Source organism: Danio aesculapii, chromosome 23 (assembly GCF_903798145.1).
Source record: "Danio aesculapii chromosome 23, fDanAes4.1, whole genome shotgun sequence".
NCBI lineage: Eukaryota > Metazoa > Chordata > Actinopteri > Cypriniformes > Danionidae > Danio > Danio aesculapii.
In genome coordinates this window covers 47269866-47290112 of record NC_079457.1, presented here as the reverse complement: position 1 = coordinate 47290112, position 20247 = coordinate 47269866, and the positions used below count along the sequence as shown (strand labels likewise).

General features: G+C 38.6%; 2 protein-coding genes across 3 annotated transcripts in view; both read left to right on the top strand.

The window, feature by feature from the left end:
- Nucleotides 1-524: 524 nt before the first annotated feature.
- LOC130217149 (complement C1q tumor necrosis factor-related protein 7) lies at nt 525-13672 on the top strand. The gene is made up of 3 exons (XM_056449190.1): nt 525-725; nt 8846-9085; nt 10708-13672. The coding sequence occupies exons 2-3, from the start codon at nt 8854-8856 to the stop codon at nt 11334-11336; spliced, it is 861 nt and encodes a 286-aa protein (XP_056305165.1). The 5' UTR covers nt 525-725; nt 8846-8853; the 3' UTR covers nt 11337-13672.
- A 1975-nt stretch (nt 13673-15647) lies between these two features.
- cc2d2a (coiled-coil and C2 domain containing 2A) overlaps nt 15648-20247 on the top strand; it is a 57402-nt gene continuing 52802 nt past the window's right edge. The window contains exons 1-7 of one of the 2 annotated variants that reach the window (XM_056449699.1): nt 15648-15713; nt 15805-15848; nt 15928-16018; nt 16134-16209; nt 17234-17290; nt 18905-18985; nt 20020-20137. In XM_056449699.1, the coding sequence (XP_056305674.1) occupies nt 16005-16018; nt 16134-16209; nt 17234-17290; nt 18905-18985; nt 20020-20137 (346 nt within the window). In that variant the 5' untranslated portion in view covers nt 15648-15713; nt 15805-15848; nt 15928-16004. Of the gene's footprint in view, nt 16019-16133; nt 16210-17233; nt 17291-18904; nt 18986-20019; nt 20138-20247 lie in introns of both variants that reach the window. The other variant, XM_056449700.1, reaches the window with a different exon arrangement.

Genomic DNA, 20247 nt, shown 5'->3' with positions numbered 1-20247 from the left:
TCAGTCCTCTTTCCACCACTAGTGGGCGGGGCTTTCCCCCTCTAATGACACATACAAAGGGAGAATGTCAATCAAAGTGTTTCTGCAGACTGTTTTTAAGTGTGGTTATAAAAAATGACTTTTTACTATTAGAAGCTGGTTATACTCGCACACTGCTGCCACACAACTGTGATTTGTGCATAATAGGTCCCCATTAATATGTTTTTGTGTATGTAAATGTTATGTTTCTTCCTCTCATATTGTTACTGGTCAGATAAAATATGGTTTATAACATAATTTAGCTCAAAAAGTCACATCTATATTTGTCCGAATGCACCCTAAATGTGAAAATACACATATTTTGAACATTATGAGTGTTACGCAGATTTTCTCAGCAGTTTTTAGCATTTGTATATTGTGTAATCTGTGATTGCTGTGTAAAATGTGTTGAAGGAGAGGAGTGTGTGTCAGCAGTGGGTGGAGAAACTCTCTCAGTCAGTCAGTAAATGAGGAAATCTGCTCAGAGATCTTGCAGAGATGCCGTCATTCAGACACATTCACAAACATGAGGAGAACTGAAGACCAGTCTCAGAGAGGAAGAGATGCAAACATTCACCACATACATGGATGTACAGAAAGGAAGAAAGAAAAGAAGATTTCCGAAGGCCAGGAAATAGGACACGGCTTAAACTAAGAGAAACACTAAAACGATAAACAAAGACAAAACTATCCTGCAACAAAAACTGGTAAGTGACCATTCTTGTTCTTCAGAGGAATAAATCAACAATCTGATGTAAGATGTGCACTAGACCTTAAGCACTTTTTTAATCCTTAAAAGATGTATTTTTGATTGATTTGCTTTCTGGTGTGACCAAACCCAAATGAGTTCATTTGCTCTTCTTGTTTGTTATGTGTTGAAATCTAAAGAAATAGATTTTGTAATAAACCTCATGTTCTTCCAAATCCTTATAAGGCTTTTTTTTCCCTTTTAAAACCCGAGATTTTGGTCTGCAGGGTCTGACATGTTCTGTATTTATTAGAGAATTGCAGACTTTTGTTGAATGAAATAAGAGCAACTACCTTCCTTCAAAACCTAGGACAGGACAATTATGAAATTTCATTATACATAAATTATATATATATGTACAGTTGAAGTCAGAATTATTAGCCCCCTTTTAATTTTTTTCTTTTTTAAATATTTCCCAAATGATGTTTAACAGAGCAAGGAAATTTTCATAGTATGTCTGATAATATTTTTTCTTCTGGAGAAAGTCTTATTTGTTTTATTTAGGCTAGAATAAAAGCAGTTTTTAATTTTTTAAAATCTATTTTAAGGACAAAATTATTAGCCCCTTTAAGCTAATTTGTTTTCGATAGTCTACAGAACAAACCATCGTTATACAATAACTTGCCTAATTACCCTAACCTGCTTTGTTTAAATGTCACTTTAAGCTGTATAGAAGAGTCTTTAAAAATATGTAGTCAAATATTATGTGCTGTCATCATGACAAAGAGAAAATAAATCAGTTATTAGAGATGAGTTATTAAAACTATTATGTTTAGAAATGTGTTGAAAAAATCTCTCCGTTAAACAGAAATTGGGGGAAAAATAAACAGGGGGGCGAATAATTCAGGGGGCATTTTTTTGTGTTTATTTAATTGCTTTAGATTTAAATTACAACCCATATTTTTACACTTCGTTCAGCTTTATTCATATCTGTTATCATATTATTCATTGTATAGGGTTTTACAGAGGGATTTGTTCATCCAAAATTTGCCTGATTACAATTTATTCCACAAATGTATGTATTTTTGGCTGTTTGCAGTATTTTCTGAATTCTAAATAAATACAGTAAATATAATGTGATAAAAAAAGGTTGACTGTAATACATAAACAAAGAAACCTGACTTTATCCAGTGTCCAGTTTTTTTGTGCCAGAATTATATGCATATTTAAAAAACTAACCAGCAATTCTTAATATAATCAATCAACTAATGTTGATTCTTTTTTCTTAAAGTGTCTTGCCTAAACTCATTCTGTGATAAAGTCAATATTAACATCAAACTAGACAGAAAAGTAAATGATACAGCTGTCCTGATCTTACACATCAGATTATGCTGCCAACACTGTATGAATGGTTCTGGTTGAATGGTTCTGATGTTGGAGTTGGGGACTGGAATGGATTAGGGTGATATTAGAGTTTTATTATATTGCTGTCATGAATATCTTGTTCTGATTCGTTAGTTGTGACATTCCAAGGTATGTTATTCCCATATGACAATTACTAAATAACACAGACTCATCCGGGAACTTTGATTCAGCTTGATCGTCATTAAATGCTTTCATTTACATATACATAACATTGACATCTGATTGTCTGTCATGCTGCAATTTTTAGCAGATTTTGACTGTTTGGTGCCATCTTGTGAATAAAAAATGTTCAGGTTAGTGTATACTCCATCAGCTCTCCATCATAATAAAATAATTAGTTACTATTACAGCTCAGAACAATGTTTTGTGTGTTATTTTTTATGTTTTGTGGTAAGTAGCCATGTATTAAGCAGGATAACGTACATCCAGGATAGTTGTTTTTGCAGAATAACACCCTTCAGGGTTATACAACAGTGGTCTGTTTACTGTCTGGCTTTATTCTGCAAATCAAGCTCCTGCGTGTACTTTATTTTTAACTTATATCACACCTCTCCACAGAACAATCTACATAGGAAAATCTGACAGGGTAGGGCAAATCAACAGAGGACTGGCTTTGTTTCGAATGAGCTGTTCCCTTAACAGACATCAACTTTTGTGTTCAGTCTGTTGTCCCAGTAACAGTGTTTGTCTCTCCAGGGAGGATGTTTGGTACTCTGATTTCACACTTCTGAACATCACAGATGTTGTACTGCATTCTCCAACCTACACCGGATATATGAGCGCATAAATGTATTTGCTGCAGTCACAGCTGTGCTTGACTCATCAGATATGAAGGACAGACTTCTGTGACTCTTATCGGAACACAGAGAAATGATTTGTGCTCTTTTTATTGCTAGAGCCTTGTCTTTGTATCTCCCACAAGAGCAATGCAGCTCAAGTGTAACCAAAACATTTCCATCAGCAAGAAATCCAGCCTCCATATTCAAGCGAACCATGGATGCGGTCCAACTCCCTCTTGGCCAGAATCACCACAACATGTGCTCATTTGCTCCTCTTTGCATTACCAGATGTCTTTTACACATTTCCAAACTTGATTAATGAAATAATTTCCTGATTCTCTGCTCTCCCAAGGCTCCTCGTGCCACCCACACTCATCACAGCTACCAAGCCGGCCAATCACAGACCTTGCGCTACGTGTCATTGCGACGTGTAGTTAAATTTTTTGAGAGGTACATGTCAGTGTCGGCATCAGCCATGGCGAAGGGTATGTAACTGTGCGCAGACTGCGCCGGACCATACGTGTGCTCTCGATGCAGAAGTATAAATCAGCCCTTAGGAGTATGCTAAGGAGTAGGCATTTATTACCCTTCTTCTAGAAAGAGCATTTGTGAGCTCAGGCCCTGATTTTAGAGAAGGTCTGGCAATCAGTCTCAGCTCTAATTTATCCCAAGGTGTTCAGCTGGGTTGAGGTCAGGACTCTGTGCAGGCCAGTCCAGTTCCTTCACTCCAAATTCTTCATATATGTCTTAACAGAGCTTGCTTTGTGCACTGGTGTGCAGTCATGTTAAACAGCAAACTCCATCCCCAAACTGATCCCGAATAAGATGAGGGCATGAAATTCTCCCAAATTAAAATCTCTGGGTTTGCTGAAGCTTTAAGAGTTTCTTTCACTGAAACTAAAAGATTTAAGCCCAACCACTGAAAAACAGCCCCAGACCAAAATCCCCTTTCACCAAACTCTAGTCAGGCAAGTACTGTTCTTCTGGCCACCACCAACCCAGACTCATTCATCAGATTGAAGTGTGTCTGGTCACTCCAGAGACTACGTCTCCACTTCTCATGAGTGGCTGTCGGCTTTAATCCACAGCATCCCACGCTTTCCATTGCGCTCAATGTTATAATGCTTGAACACAGCTGCTCGGCTGTGGAAACCATTCCTGAAGCACTCTGCAGGTGTTCTTGAGCTCACCTGAAGTCCACATGATGTCTGGAGGTCTTTATTGTCTGGAGATGTGTTTATTCTGCATTCTGTGTACCTCAGCATGACCCCACTTACCACGCTTTGTGATATTACGTGCCGCACCACTTTGTGGCTGAGTTTCAGTGTTTTCCCAATTTTTTTTATAACACCACTAACAATTGACTTTCATAAATTTAGTTGAGCAAATTTCACAAATGCACTTACTGCAAAAGTGGCAAACTATTACAATACCACACCTGAATTCACCCGAGAGCGATACATTCTTTTAATACACCTTTAATATACCTGAACTCCTGAATTAAATGATTTTGAATGATTTTGCTTTCACACTAGCACTTTTGGTCCGCACCCGGGTTCGTTTGACATTAATACGTTTAGCTAGCATGAACGTGTCTTCTGATCTCGGGTGCGCATCTTTGAACTGGACCCAAGTCCGCCTGAAAGAGGTGGTCTGCAGTACGGTTTGCGGGAACTCTGGTCCGGTTCACTTCAGGTATATATGCAATCTTACAGAGAACCGCCAACATTACAACAAACTATCATTTTCATAACGTTCATTTGTGTGTGTGTGTTTCTGTGTATCATGTACTGTACCTTGGTGACAAGCGGGACTGAGCCAGGGTAATCACAGTGATAATGTCTGCTTGTCTCCACCAAAAACAGCTCATGCAGACATCGCGTGATGTTCTGAACGTTTATAATATTTTTGCAGCAGATGGACGAGTCGCTTTCTGTTTGTTCAAAACCAAAAGATTCAGTAAAAGCAGAAAGACCGCGACGTGCATTCGTCTTTCCATTTGCTTTTGTGGCCGTCACCTAGTGTACCAGGGTTCAGAATAAAAAAAGAAAGTGTGAACACAAACCAACCGAGAAGGCGGCAAGAGGGGACAATCGGACTTGGATATGGTCCAGGCTATTGAACCAAGCATGAAAGCACCCATAGTGTAAGGTCAAAGCTCTGCACAGTTTAGCTTGAACCTTAATTAAGCATACCTGATCAAACTAATTGAGCCCTTCAGGCCTGTTTAGCGTGCAGGTAAGTGTGTTGAAGCATGTTTGAAACCAAACTCTACAAGTCTGTGGAACTTCTTTTGTTTGACACCCCTAATCTAATGATTCAATGCCCCATATAATAAACTCCCAGCATTTTTTCATTCTTTGATCAGTTCTAAATTATAAATACCTTTATATTGATATGCTGGCATCAAACATAACAAGTCCACAACGCTAAGAACAACATGTAGATTAGTATAAATCAGGGGTCACTTATCTCAGTCCTAAGAGTTGGTGTCCCTGCAGAGTTTAGCTCCAACTTACCTCAACACACCTGCCTGGACGTTTCAAGTATAGTTAGTAAGTTCTTTATTAGCTTGATTTGGTGTGTTTGATTAGGGTTGGAGCTCCAACACCAGTAACTCCAACACCAGTAATAGCCCCTTTCATACATACAGACCTTTCCGGAAAATTACCGGCAATTTTTCGGAAAGGTCTGTATGTGTGAACAGGCCCTTTTTGGAAATACCTGTAAATTCGTTCCGGCTATTTTCCGTAAAGAGAAGTTGTAACATTACTGGTAATTTGCCAGAATGCTGCGCTGTGTGAACGCAGAAGGAAGATTGCCAGAAAGAATGCATGCATGTCTAGAACATGCTGACGTAAGACATCTGATTTAGCCAATCAGAACACTCAGACGCATTCACGTCCGTGCGGTTTATGGAAATAAAAGCCTTTGAATATTTTCCCAGACACATTTAACTGCTAAAGTTAGTCAGATAACGTTTATATGTTCATCTTAATGCCAACAGTGTAAATAATTATCAATAAGATGCTTATGATAAGCCGTTGTTTGTTAACCTTCAAGCTCTGCTTCCTTCAGTTGCTTGATGCGTCACGTATGCCCGTAAAGCAGCCGGGTGAGCGCAAGCACACACACATATCATCTACATATCGACATGCGAAAGTGTTGCTCTATATGTTTTCATCAAAGTTGTTCAAAATACTGATCCATCCACAGAGTTTGTAATGTAGTCAAATGTTTACAAGTACAGGCCCAGCCGCTTAGAGGTCATTTCTAGTTGATGTCAGAATTTACCGGTATTTTGGAATGGATGTGTGAATCGTCTTTTCCTGAAAAATTCCGTAACGTCCTCACCTGTGTGAACAGCGCTTTTTTCAAATTTACCGGTAAACTCGTGCTGTAAATTTTCCAGATATTTACCGGTATCACTGTGTGAAAGGGGCTAATGATGACCTTTGCCATTTTAACGGTCTATAATGATACAACAAATAATTTGGTACTATAATCAGGATTTAACCTTGTTGTATTCTCATGTTGCTCACTGACACAGTCTAGTAGCTCTGTGATGTTGTAGCTCTGGAATGAACTGGACCTTAACCATGTCATCATTCAGAAAGGTCTAACATCACTGCTGCATGCCAGACATCTGAGCTGTTCTATCACAACAGCCCTGCAAGAGTTTGTGTGTATATATGAACGCATGGTTTGGGTAATCACATGTCTGTGCACATCGGAATTTGTTAGGACAGGATTATGTGATCTTATTGGAATACTTGGCAGGGATGAAGTGAAATGTGTAATGATAATAGATTGTTCATGTAGATGTTTTCCCATTGAAAACACGTGCTGAGGGGCTGTGCAGTCTTGTTTTACATACAGCTTTTCCATCTCCTTTTTTGTCATCTTAAAGAGGGAACTTGCCGTTCTTCCTTTTTAGGAGTCTCTGTGTTTTTGTTTTCATCTCTCTTACCTAGTATGCAAATATAATTTGGATAAGTTTACTCTGTGGATCTGAAATGTATTTTAGCAGATGGTTTTATGACAATATTTTATAACATCTTCTTTTCCTGGTGTGGTCTAATAAAAAGCTAATTGTAAAGGTTCCAGACACTTTGCTGTACACACACTTTATTAGGTACACTTATCCAACTGCTCGTTAATGCAAATTTCTAATCAGCCAATCACATGGCAGCAACTCAATGCATTTAGGCATGTAGACATGGCCAAGATTTTCAGCTGCAGTTCAAAGCGAGCATCAGAATGGGGAGGAAAGGGGATTTAAGTGACTTTAAACATAGCATGGTTGTTGGTGCCAGACGGGCTGGTCTGAGTATTTCAGAAACGGCCGATCTACTAGGATTTTCACGCACAACCATCTCTAGGGTTTACAGAGAATGGTCTGACAAAAAGGAAATATCCAGTGAGCGGCAGTTCTGTGAGCGCAAATGCCTTGTTGATGCCAGAGGTCAGAGGAAAATGGCTAGACTGGTTCCAGCTTATAGAAAGGCAACAGTAACTCAAATAACCACTCGTTACAACCGAGTTCTGCAGAAGAGCATCTCTGAACACACAACACGTCCAACCTTGAGGCGGATAGGCTACAGCAGCAGAAGACCACACCGGGTGCCACTCCTGTCAGCCGAGAACAGGAAACTGAGGCTACAATTCACACAGGCTCACCAAAACTGGACAATAGAAGATTGGAGAAACGTTGCCTGGTCTGATGAGTCTTCATTTCTGCTGCGACATTCGGATGGTCAGCAAGAATTTGGCGTCAACAACATGAAAGCATGGATCCATCTTGCCTTGTAACAACGGTTCAGGCTGGTGGTGGTGGTGTAATGGTGTGGGGGATATTTTCTTGGCACACTTTGGGTCCATTAGTACCAATTGAGCATTGTGTCAACGCCACAGCCTACCTGAAAATTGTTGCTGACCATGTCTATCCCTCTATGACCACAGTGTACCCATCTTCTGATGACTACTTCCAGCAGGATAACGCGTCGTATCATAAAGCGTGAATCATCTCAGACTGGTTTCTTAAACATGACAATGAGTTCACTGTACTCAAAGGGCCTCCACAGTCACCATATCTCAATCCAATAGAGCACATTTGGGATGTGGAACAGGACATTGGCATCATGGATGTACAGCCGAAAAATCTGCAGCAACTGCGTATTGCTATCAAGTCAATGTGGAGCAAAATCTCTGAGGAATATTCCAGTACCTTGTTGAATCTATGCCATGAAGGATTAAGGAATTTCTGCAGGCAAAAGAGGGTCCAACCCGGTACTAGTAAGGTGTACCTAATCAAGTGGCCGGTGAGTGTATGTGTTTAAAGTAAATGGCAAAGAACGGTGATTTAAAATAACTGACCTTGAACATGGCATGGCTGTACATTTGAGGTTTGCAGAAGAGCATATCTGAACATGCAACACATCAAACCCATCGCAGAAGAAGAAGCAAACTAAGGCTATAATTCATACAAGCTCAATAAAATCGGACAACAGAGGGCTGGAAAAAAGGTCACCTGGTATGATGAGCCTCAATTCAATAATAAAATCAACATGAAAGCTTGAATGCATCCTGCTTTGAATCAATGGTTCAGGCTGCTGGTGTAATGGAGTAGGATAGACACATTTTCTCACCAGACTTTGTTCCAACTGAGGTTTGTTTAGACTTTCACTGTAGTTATAAATGGATGGATGGACGTGGTGTATCTTGTGATGCCTACTTCTAACAGATTTACACACCTAATCACAAAGTTTAAATCATCTGAAACTGTTTTTTGGCCATGACAGTGAGTTCACTAAAATCAAATATCCTCCAGTTTTCAGATCTTAATCCAGCAGAGCAGCTTTAGGGGCGGTTCACACAGAACATGTTTTTTTTCCTTTCCAATGTGCTGTTATCTGGTTTTTTCTTTTTTGCTTAGGTCTGACAATGTGGACAGTTGTAGGTGTGATCTGTCTCTCTCAGTGCATTATGGGTCAGGTGCTGGAGGTCAGGTCCAAAGGAGCCCATCCTCAGTTCATCTGCAGCATCCCAGGTTTGCCAGGGGCACCAGGAAAGCCCGGCCACCCTGGAGCTCGTGGGGAGGACGGCCATACTGGAATCCCGGGAAGAGACGGAAGGGATGGACGGAAGGGGGAAAAGGGAGTAAAAGGAGATCCAGGTAGAGGAGCTATCTATACAATATAAAGGTTGTAATGATTCTACCCAAACCCTTTTGCAGCTATTTTCGAAATGAAATGCCTTCTTTACAACATCCAATCAGCTCGTAGTAGAACAAAACAAGCCACGCCCACTGCTTTCTCATTTAATATTCTATTTCTCTAGGAACTGCGTCACAATACGAAAAAACTGTCACGGCTTCCGGTTCATGCTGACTTTTATTAGAGCTCAATTAGGGTTAGGGGAGTCTGCAAGATCAGCAGGTATCCAGAAGCTTAACTACTTCTTCTAGAACAATGGTTCTCAACCATGTTCCTGATGCTCCCCAGAACAAGAGATTTCTTACTATGAAGAGATGACAATGTCAGTATTATTTAGCATAGTAAATCCTGTAACACTAAAGGCTCCATTTTATTTCTGCATCGAGTAATCGTCAAAACCCACGGCACATCTTGCGCATAGCCATGCATTTACACTTCTGAAACACTAGCTGACAGTGGGGATTCTAGGTTCCTCTGTGTCTGATTTCTTTATGCTTTGTTTACAACCAGCAGACATGCAACAACTGTAATCATAAAGTAAACACAAAACAAAAGAATCCATGTAGAGCTCCTCCACAGGACTCAACTCTTGTTAAACACTCACTAAAACAGGCTCGCTGCTCTCCCGTGACTCTCAGAGCTACCCACACTTATCTTAGCTACCAAGCTGGCCAATCACAGAGCTTGCATTACACATCATCGCAATGTGTAGTTAAACTTTTTGAGAGGTGTCCGTCAGGTTCGGTGAAGGGTATGCAACTGTGGTAAGGCTGCGCCGGACCATACACATTCAGTCAACCCAGAAGTATAAATGGAACATGGTTTAGATCATTCATTAGATTTTTGCTTCAGTAATTCTCAGATACATAAGTGAAGTTTAACATTAAACTAATTTCGAGAGGAGCACGTGCTCATGATTGAACCAGCTAGCACATATTAGCTAATCACAATCCTCCAATCAAAGAATCCTAAGTTCCTATATATCCTCATTTTCTTTCTACAACTATCTTCGTCTGGAAGAAATCGCCCTCCTCCCCTTCTTCCACCTTTATCCAGAATGGGCGGCACGGCGGCCAAGTGACTAGCACTGTTGCCTCACAGCAAGAATTCCAATGGCTCTGGCTACTCTGGAAGTTCACCTTAGCCTCAGCTGCAGGGGAGTTTTGAAATAATCCTAAACTCAATCTCCCCTCGGCCTGCAAAGGGATGGAGCCCTGGACTCGAGTATCTCTTGAGCTCAGGGCTCTCTCCCGGGACAGCATGCCAAACAAGCTTTTGTTAAATCATGAGCTAAGGGTAGCTCTTGAATGACAGGTAATTACACAGTGATAAATCACTCATGGGTGAAAAGCTTGTTAAAAATGAACTGATAGAATTTGTTTAGCATGTGAAATATATGCATTGATTTGCAAAGGTCACTGCATTGTAAAATTCCTGACCCCAAATATTGTGACATTCTGAGCATGATTTGTGTTACTAATGACAGGAATTTCAGCCTAGGCCAGTGTAAGTATAATGTTGTTTGAAATAATTTTGGCTCAAATTCAACTGCTATCTCAAGAGAGCTGTTTTAATGTTTCAGGGATCAGAGGTAGAGTTGGCCCGACAGGAAGAATTGGAGAGCGTGGAGAGCGGGGTTTCATTGGAAGCGAGGGCCCTGAGGGTGATCCTGGAGATTTAGGGCTTCCTGGTCCTTTAGGGCATCTCGGACAGAAGGGGGACAAAGGCCAACGTGGGCCTTCAGGAGAACCAGGCATCTGCAAATGTGGAAGTTTGGTCCCCAAATCCGCTTTCTCAGTAGGCATCACCAGTAGCTACCCCACTGAAAAAGCACCTATAAAGTTCAACAAAATCCTCTTTAATGAGGGTGGCCATTACAACCCCGAGACAGGAAAATTCATCTGTGCCTACCCAGGAATATACTACTTTTCTTATGACATCACTCTGGCTGACAAGCACCTGGCCATTGGGTTGGTCCAGAACGGAGAGTACCGGATAAAGACTTTTGATGCCAACACCGGGAACCATGACGTGGCGTCTGGCTCAACAGTGATGTTTCTAAACCCGGAGGACGAGGTGTGGCTGGAGATCTTCTACAAGGACCAGAATGGCCTGTTTGCTGACCCCGGTTGGGCTGACAGTCTCTTCTCTGGATTTTTAATTTATGCAGATACAAACTATATGGATACATTGGCAGAAGACTACAGATAGCGGACACATTAATTTCAGTAAATGGTGCTACCTGTGGCCAGTCCATCCCTGACCATGGATTAGGATATTTTATACATCATCAATATAACAAAGCAGCTGCATTGTAAAACAACTGTACATCTCTCAAGAACCCTGCATTCTGTATAGGGCTGCACAGTATATTGCAAGATAGTATATGCCAGGGGTCACCAATCTCGGTCCTGGAGGGCCGGTGTCCCTGCAGCTCCAACTTGCCTCAAGACACCTGCCTGGATGTTTCAAGTATACCTAGTAAGACCTTGATTAGCTTGTTCAGGTATGTTTGATTAGGGTTGGAGCTAAAATCTGCAGGACACCGGCCCTTTAGGAACAAGTTTGGTGACCCCTGGTATATGCAGTATACACATTGCAGAGATGTGTGACAAATTACATTAAACTGCAAATAAATCACATTAAAATAAACACTAATGGCGGGAGTCAAGAGGAGAGAGGAAAATGACAACAGTCAGTCAGAGTCAGAATATCTGCAGTGGCATTCATTCATTCATTTTCCTTCAGCTGAGTCCCTGATTTATAAAGGGTCACCACAGCGGAATGAACCACCAACTACTGTAGCATATGTTTAATGCCACGCATGCCCTTTCAGTTGCAACCCAGTACTGGGAAACGGTTTTCACTCATTCATAGTGATTAAAAGACTACATGTTTGCACCTTTTTTAGTCTGAATTAGAATAAAAAACTACAAAATATTATAAATACACTGTAAATACTACAGTGTTTTTGAACCATACTATGCTAAAGTGTATTATACTTTATATATATTATAGAGTTTACAACACATTATTAATAAATGCTACAGCTAGTAATAAATACTGTAGTATACTTAAATTTTTATTACAGTAAACTTTGGTGTAAAATAATATGTATTCGTAAAAAACATCTATAGATTAAGTCATTTGTTGTATTGCCATAGCATCTATAGAATCACTGAGACATATTAAAGTACTTTAATATTAATTCAAAAATATTTACTATAAAATACTATAGTATTTTTTCATGTGGCATTAATTTTTACATTGACATTTAGTCATTTAGCACAATAGTCCCAAAACTTTATATCACCGCAGACCGGTCAACAATTTTACGGCGGCCCAGGTGGAGGGTTGTACAGATTGCCAGGTGACCATAAGCCATTTTCTTAGAGGATGACAAGCTGACAAAACATTGCTGCAACTCTGATACAAGTTTTATATATGGAGAAAATTAAATAGCACTGCAATGTTTGGGTGTTCTGTATTTTGAGATAATAAGTATAATGAAATGTGCATATTCCATACAAAGCATGAAGCTAATCTGTCAGTTCTTGTCACATGACTTGTGATGTGCTTGCGGCATTCTGAAAGTTAAGATGTTTTCATCTTGGTGCGTCTGGAAGGCGTTAGCGTGTAGCTCCCAATATGCGCACCTCCGTAGGAAAAATTACCTTCCACACAGAAAAGATGCGGTATGTGGATGGCCGCCCTCATTTGTGATCTCCAGCAGTTGATCTTCTTGCACAGACATGCTGGATTTACCTGATTTGTTGACAAATGGGTTGTGGATCCATTCCTTGGGAGTTCTTGGTAGAAACTTTCCAAAGACATTAGTTTCTTACTAATTATCTAGCTTGTGGGTTAAATATTGGCATTCGAGTGATATAACCGAAAGAATACGGTAATTTTCAAAAATAAAAGATTTTTCAAAAATAAAAGATCATTCAGAATCAGATAATAAATAAAATGGAAATAATTAATGATTTCTTGAGCGGCCCAGTGCCAATTGATCCATGAACCGGTATCAGTTCACTGATTTAGCAGATGCTTTAGTCCAAAGCGACTCATGACTGAGAAGGCATTCAGAGATTCAACAAAAAGAGGCAATACACACAAGTGCTCATTATACAAAGGAGCTGTTAATGCTCAGAGAATTGAGTGCTAGAGTAAGAAGGGGGGAGTATTTTTTAGAGAGAGAGAGAAGATTGAGTTTTCCACAGGTGGTTTGTCAAGCCCACTCACCTGTGTGAGGCACACTTCATAAATGCACAATGTTTTTTAGAGATATGGAGTGATTGTAAGAAAGTGTCTGGTGCAAATGTCAGTTAAAGTATCAGAGAGAAGAAAGAGTGTGTTGTCTACAGGTGGTTTGTCAAGCCCACTCACCTGTGTGAGGCATACTCAGAATTGCATATTATTGTAATTATCAGGACACTGGTTGCAGAGTAAATAGTTTAATAATTGGCAGGCAAATATTAAGTCCCGTGGAGGAGCTCTATATGGATTCTATTTAAGTGGATAGAGTGTAGATATATGTACCAGACTGAAAAAAATGCTTTACCATTTATGAAAATAAAGAATTTTGACACAGTTTTTGACATTTTTACTGTAAATTCAGAATAATGAATCTGTGAAATGTGAATCACAGTATTTCCTATCATTTTTATTTCTTCTGGAAAATGAAAGCCTTATTTGTTTTATTTCGGCTAGAATAAAAGCAGTTTTAATTAAAAAACAACATTTTAAGGTCAACAAACCACTGTTAAACAATGACTTGCCTAATTAACCTAGTTAAGCCTTTAAATGTCACTTTAAGCTGAATACTAGTATCTTGAAAAATATCTAGTCAAATATTATTTACTGTCATCATGGCAAAGATAAAAGAAATCAGTTATTATAAATGAGCTATTAAAATCTTTCTGATAAACAAAAATTAGGGAAAAAATATACTGGTGGGCTAATAATTCAGGAGGGCTAATAATTCTGACTTCAACTGTATATAATACGATTTGATCTGAAACTCCATTGGTTTTATTGTGTCGATGAGTCACTTCTTGTATTGTGAACTCAGTTTGTCATGGGAGAGTTGGTCTGCGGTCAGAGAAAACAGCCATTCAGCCATCTGGACTGTTCTGAGACCCGAAGCTGAACAAAAGATTTGTCAGAAAACGTTTGTAAAAATAATTATTAAACAGTTCCCAAGATAAAGAAAAGTCTGATATGTGTTGCATGGTTGATTTTAAAGCTATTTTCCCCATCTTTATGGGAAGATGATTTTGTCAAAAAATATTTACATTAATATCAGTGTACTGTTTTTCTGTGTTTTCTTCTCATGAGTAATAGTATAATGTGTTTTTGCATTTGGGAAAAATACATGAAAGCCAAAGCTCAGAATGCAGAAAACACCCTGAATTATGATTAAAACCATCTGAAGAGGATCAAATAACACACATCACAGAAAATGAAAATATATACTCACCACATCAGGTCCTTTACACATCAGCTCTGCTTTACTGCAGATCATCTTTGTTTTTCTGTGCAGAGGAAGGTGATTCTAAAAATACAGTGAATGATGTCAGATGAGGGTTTTAGTGAGTAAAAATTAAATCAAAATGGTCTTAACTGGACCTTAAATGTGAGTAAAACCATATGAAACAGTATTTTAATTATACTTTTACCATCTTTATTTTTTGATTACTAATTGTTTAATTTAATTCTTCATGACATATTTAATTAAATTCTATTTTTTTTATTACTCATTTTAATACATTTTGTATTTATTTGTATCTTTTTTATTTAAATAATGTCTAACATTTATTGTAATACTATTTTCATCCCTGCTGGAAAAACAACAACAACAACAAAAAACAGCTTAAACCAGTCTAGGTTGGTTGGCTGGTTTTAGCTGGTCTACCAGCCTGGTTTTAGAGGGGTTTTGCCAATTTCCAGGCTAGTTTGCGCTGGGCATGGCTGGTTTTGGCTGGGCTCCCAGCCTGGCTAGGCTCATCAAGCTGGTTTTAGTAGGTCATCTCCCAGCCTGACCAACTAAGACCAGGCTGGAAATGGCTAAAACTAGCCTGAAATTGGCCCAAACCCACCTAAAACCAGGATGGTCGACCAGCTAAAACCAGCTGTCCAGCTTAGGCTGGTTTAAGCTGTTTTTTCCAGCAGCGATATTAATGATTGTTGTTCCTTGTGACTTTTAAAATTACATTTATTTATTAATTTACCCAGCCCTGTTTACTTACCTGCACAACAGTACAAATTTAATACCGTGAATCAGATATCACTATTTAGTTTGACCAGTCCTGCAGAAGTTTAAATACGTTTAAAATAGCTGAATAAATAATTTAATGAGTACATAATACATAAATTTGTTGTTATTCTGTGGGTTCATCTCACCCTCGCCTCATGCAGGATCGAGCTCGAGCTGCCAAGTGACGTCACCAGATTTGGGTGATTGACGGGGCTGTGGGCCAATGAGAACAAACGCTGGCATAAAAGGGACGGACCGGACGTAAAAGACTGTGGGTTCGGTTGTAGATTATTTACACCCGTTACCAGGCAGCGAGACGCCGCACGACGGTAAAACTGAATACAGATTTAATACGTTTAATTACTTCTTCTGTGGATTAATTCTGAAATCTCTAAAGGTTTCCCCTTGTCTTTAGCGCAGAATAATGTTTATTTCCTGCATCGAGCGACTACAGTCTGCCGTTAGTAAGAGATGTACTTTATTGAAGGCTATGCAGTTTATTCCTCCATTATAAGTGTTTTATTAAGGAACCGCTTTATCCAGGAGCTCCTGCGAGGTCTGCACTCCTGATCTGAGATGTTCTAGGAGGACTTCTGACGCCAGTAAATGTCGAGAGCAAAATGTCATCGCCCGGGTAACTGTTTAATCTGTTTTTATTTCTTACTATACGTTAACCTGAGTAATGTATAAACTTAAAGCGAGTCTATTTTACGGCTGTTTTTAAGTTTAAGTTGTCCTGTTGTCCTCAGTGATGTACGAGAGAAAATAAGGAAGAAGAGGAGAGAACTGCAGGAGTCTTTAGGAAGAGTCAGAGATGATAAACAGGTAACAACAGTGTTCGGGATGTCTAAGTTATGTTAAATATCCATATATTGCAGTTTTTAAACTTCTCCAGACAAATGGGTCGAACCTAACTTGGTGGTTTTAAAGGATAATGGCAAAGTATAGTTAAAGATTTAATTTGGGGTCAAATTGTATGCTTAAATAGTTACAAAAAACTAATTTAAAGACACAGTTAACTTAAAAATGAAAATGTCATTTTCTCATCCTCTATTTGTTTCAAACACCAAGGAAGATATACTGAAGAATCAACAGCCATTGACTGCTATTATATATATATATATTTTATTTCTACTATGGATGTCATTGGCTGATTTTTTTTTTCTTATCATTCTTCGGAATATCTTCTTTTGTGTTCAACAGAAGAAAGAAACCCATAAAAGTTTAAAACCACTTGACTGTGTGTAAATGGAGAGGAAATGTTCATTTTTGGGTGAACTATTCCTTTAAATGGACATAGTGTAATCTATAATCTACTTTGGAGGATGCTACCGTCCACCGGATGTTGCATTTCAGTTGTGAATGCATGCTTTGAGAAGCTTCATGACTGAATAAATGAAATACACAGTTTTCCACCAAGGCAACCACCATGTGCTGAAATATAATTGGCTAAACTGGCTTTTGGGGGGTTAAAGGGACCAAAACAAAGACAGATGTTCCAGCGTGTAATGCACATTTTCAAAGCAGAATATCTGACTTCAGCATTGTTTTTCTGATAAACAAGAATGTTAACATAGCATGTTTCTTAAATATCTGCAAACATATTATGGTATTTTTATGCTTTAGAAGAGTCAAAAACACACATACAGCACCTTTAAAACTATCAGAAGAAAAGTAGCATCTAAAAATTGTTATTTTTGTTTCACAGGACCTTTAACTTTGATCCATATGTGTATTTCAAAGCTGCTCGACATGTTTGTTGTATTAGCAGTTAGTTATATATGAGCATTAGCTGTGGAAATAAGCACCTGCATGAACTGCTGTATGCACGTCTGCTGATCTACTGTAGGCTTTGGTTCCGTCAGACTGGGATGCGTCTAAGGAGAATGAACATACTGCGGTGGAGGTTGGTTTTCTGCTCACCCTTTCTACTTCCTGCAGTGCACTAACACATTCATGCTAGCCTTTGCTTTGGTGTGGATTCTGTCCTGATTTTCAGCTAATGAAGCTAAATGTAGCTGGTAGCCATTCAGTGAACTTATTGACTGCATCCTAAATCGCCAATCACTCGAGTAGGTACTACATTTGAATTTGAATTTACTCAACAACCACTAGTATGAATGTAATTTGAACGAACTACAACTGCCTCTTCTCATTTTCACATGACCTATCCGAGTCGGTTGCGTTGCTTCGCTCCCCTTCATGAATTATCTCGGGTGGCATAATGAGATAGCGTAGCATCCTTTGGATGTGCACTACAGAGGCTGCATCGGAAATGGCATACTTCCCTACTAATATAGTATCTATAAATTAGTATGTGAGCTAAGTAGTATGAACAGTATGCGAAAATTACCCTGGATGAGCTAATACTTCTGGAGAGATTCTGAAGTGCACATCGAATGGATGCTATGCTATCCCATGATAGCACCTCACAGAGGTTAGAAGGCTTAACAAACCACCTGTAGACACGCTCTTTGACACTTGAACTGACACTCGCACCAGTTTTTGCACATTTGCACTAGAAACATTCTTACAATCACTCCATATCTCTAAAAAAACCCAAACAATACAAACATTGTGCATTTATGGTGTGCTTCACACAAGTGAGCAGGCTAGACAAACCACCTGTAGAAACACTCATCTCCCTATTCTTCTCACTTACTCTCCTCCTTAGCGCTTAACTCTAGCACTAACAGTCCCTTTGTGTAATTAGCACTTGTTCTGTGTATTACCTCTTCTTGTTTAATCGCTGATTGTCTCCTCAATTGTAAGTTGTTTTGGACAAAAACAATGACTGAAGGTAAATGTATTGTGAGATCTCAAGAAGACCAAAAAAACGCACTTGTAAATGTATCTTAAAATGATTTCATTGAAATCATTTGCTTTGAAATATAAATGATATGTCAATCAAATGTATTTTGATAGACTATGTAGCAAATCGTGACCAGCTCTCTCAATAATTTTCATCTGGACTTTTTCTTTCTGTTGTCTTGAACACTATCTTGATCTCATTTCTATGCATTTAACTTAAAAAAACTGCTTGAATGCAGAGGAAACTACTAAATTAAAACTTAAAAGAATAGTTCACCTTAAAATGAACATTTTCTCACAATTTACCCTGTTTGAGTTTCTTTACTGAAGATTTACTGAAGATCGCTGGGAAAAAGGCAGCCACTGACATCCTTAGTAGAAATAAAACAAATGCTATGGAAGTCAATATCTCCTTTAGTGTTCAACAGAAGAAAGAAGTTCAAACAGGTTTGGAAGAAGCAAAGGGTTTTTAAATTATGACAGAATGTTCATTTTAGGGTGAACTATCCCATTAATTTTACTGAATTACATAATTACTAACAGATTATGCGAGCTTATTTTTTATGTTTTCACTACAAACCTATAAAAATGTCACAGAGTATAGAAATATAAAAATATTTAAATAAACATATATTTAAAAAACATTTTAGGCATGTTTATGTACAGTATGTATATTTATATTGTAAGGTTCTTTAATATCATATATTAGGAGATGGCAGGTGGAGAAGAGGACCCTGGTGAGACACTCAGACGCTCAATGATGGCCAAGAGAATGAAGAAAAAGAAGAAGGTTTGCACTATGTTCACTTTACAAGCAAACAGTATATGATTGCCAATATAACATGGTTTTATTATTATCATTATATATATATATATATAATGAATTATTATTGTATAATTATTGTATATTATTATTATATAACATATAATTAATTATTATTGTTGTTATGTTAATTAATGGGTCGGAAAAGTTAATAAGTTTTAATAATGTAGTCAATACATACAGTACATTACTGATAATCATTTAATGATTCATTTATTTCTGCTTTTTGACACAGTAACTGTGTGCACAATAAAAACATTTTATATTTTCTCAGTTACTTCATGAGTTCATACATTTTAATAATAAATAAAAATATTGCAATAAATAATAGTTTCCTGTGCAGTGATGTAAGTGTTGTCCACAGATCATTTCTAGAGACTTATTGGATGCTGCTATTTATTATTAGATGCAGTCAGATTAATTGAGAGTGTTAAAGTCCACATTTTTTTCTGTATTATGGCACAGTTCCTAGAGAAATGGAATGTTAAATGAGATAGCAGTGGGCGTGGCTTGTTTTTTCTACTGCAAGCTGATTGGATGTAGTAAAGTAGGCATTTCATTCGGAAAGATGGAGAAAAGGGTTCGGGGAGAGTTATTACAGCCTAACAGACTCCTCCTTCTCACCATTTCTGTCAAAACAGACACCTGGAGGGGCGTGGTTAAGTATGTTAGCCACGCCCAATACCTCAGACTGACCTAATCTGAGAATTTAACTGAAAACAAAAAGGTAGTGCATTTTTAGATTTCAATTAAAAATTAAAACGGCAAATATATATTTTTTGTGTGTCTTAATGACATGCACAGATGAATTGTTCACCACAAAACTAGTGATGGAAGTTAACAAAATCAATATGTTTAGTTTTGATGTGTAATTTAAAGTGTTAATAAAAAACATCAGTCCACTCAGAGATTGATCTTGAATCACTGTCAGTTTGATTGCATTGCTCTCGTGTTTGTTTGGTTGGTGATGTGTGCATGCTGGATGTTCTCTATTGCGACAGCTGCTGAAGGAGAGTGCGGTGGAGTGTATTCCTGATGATGAGGAGCTGACAGCAGTGCAGGACATCAGAGGAGCAGACGGACAGCGCACTGAAACTCCAGCAGACAAATCGCCCACAGGTCAGACAATTCATCACCACAACAAATTGCAGATTCTGCTATCAGGGTGTCTTAACCCTAGCCAATCAGAGTAGACAGCTGTTAAGCCCGCCCTTTGGAGAGGTTAGTGC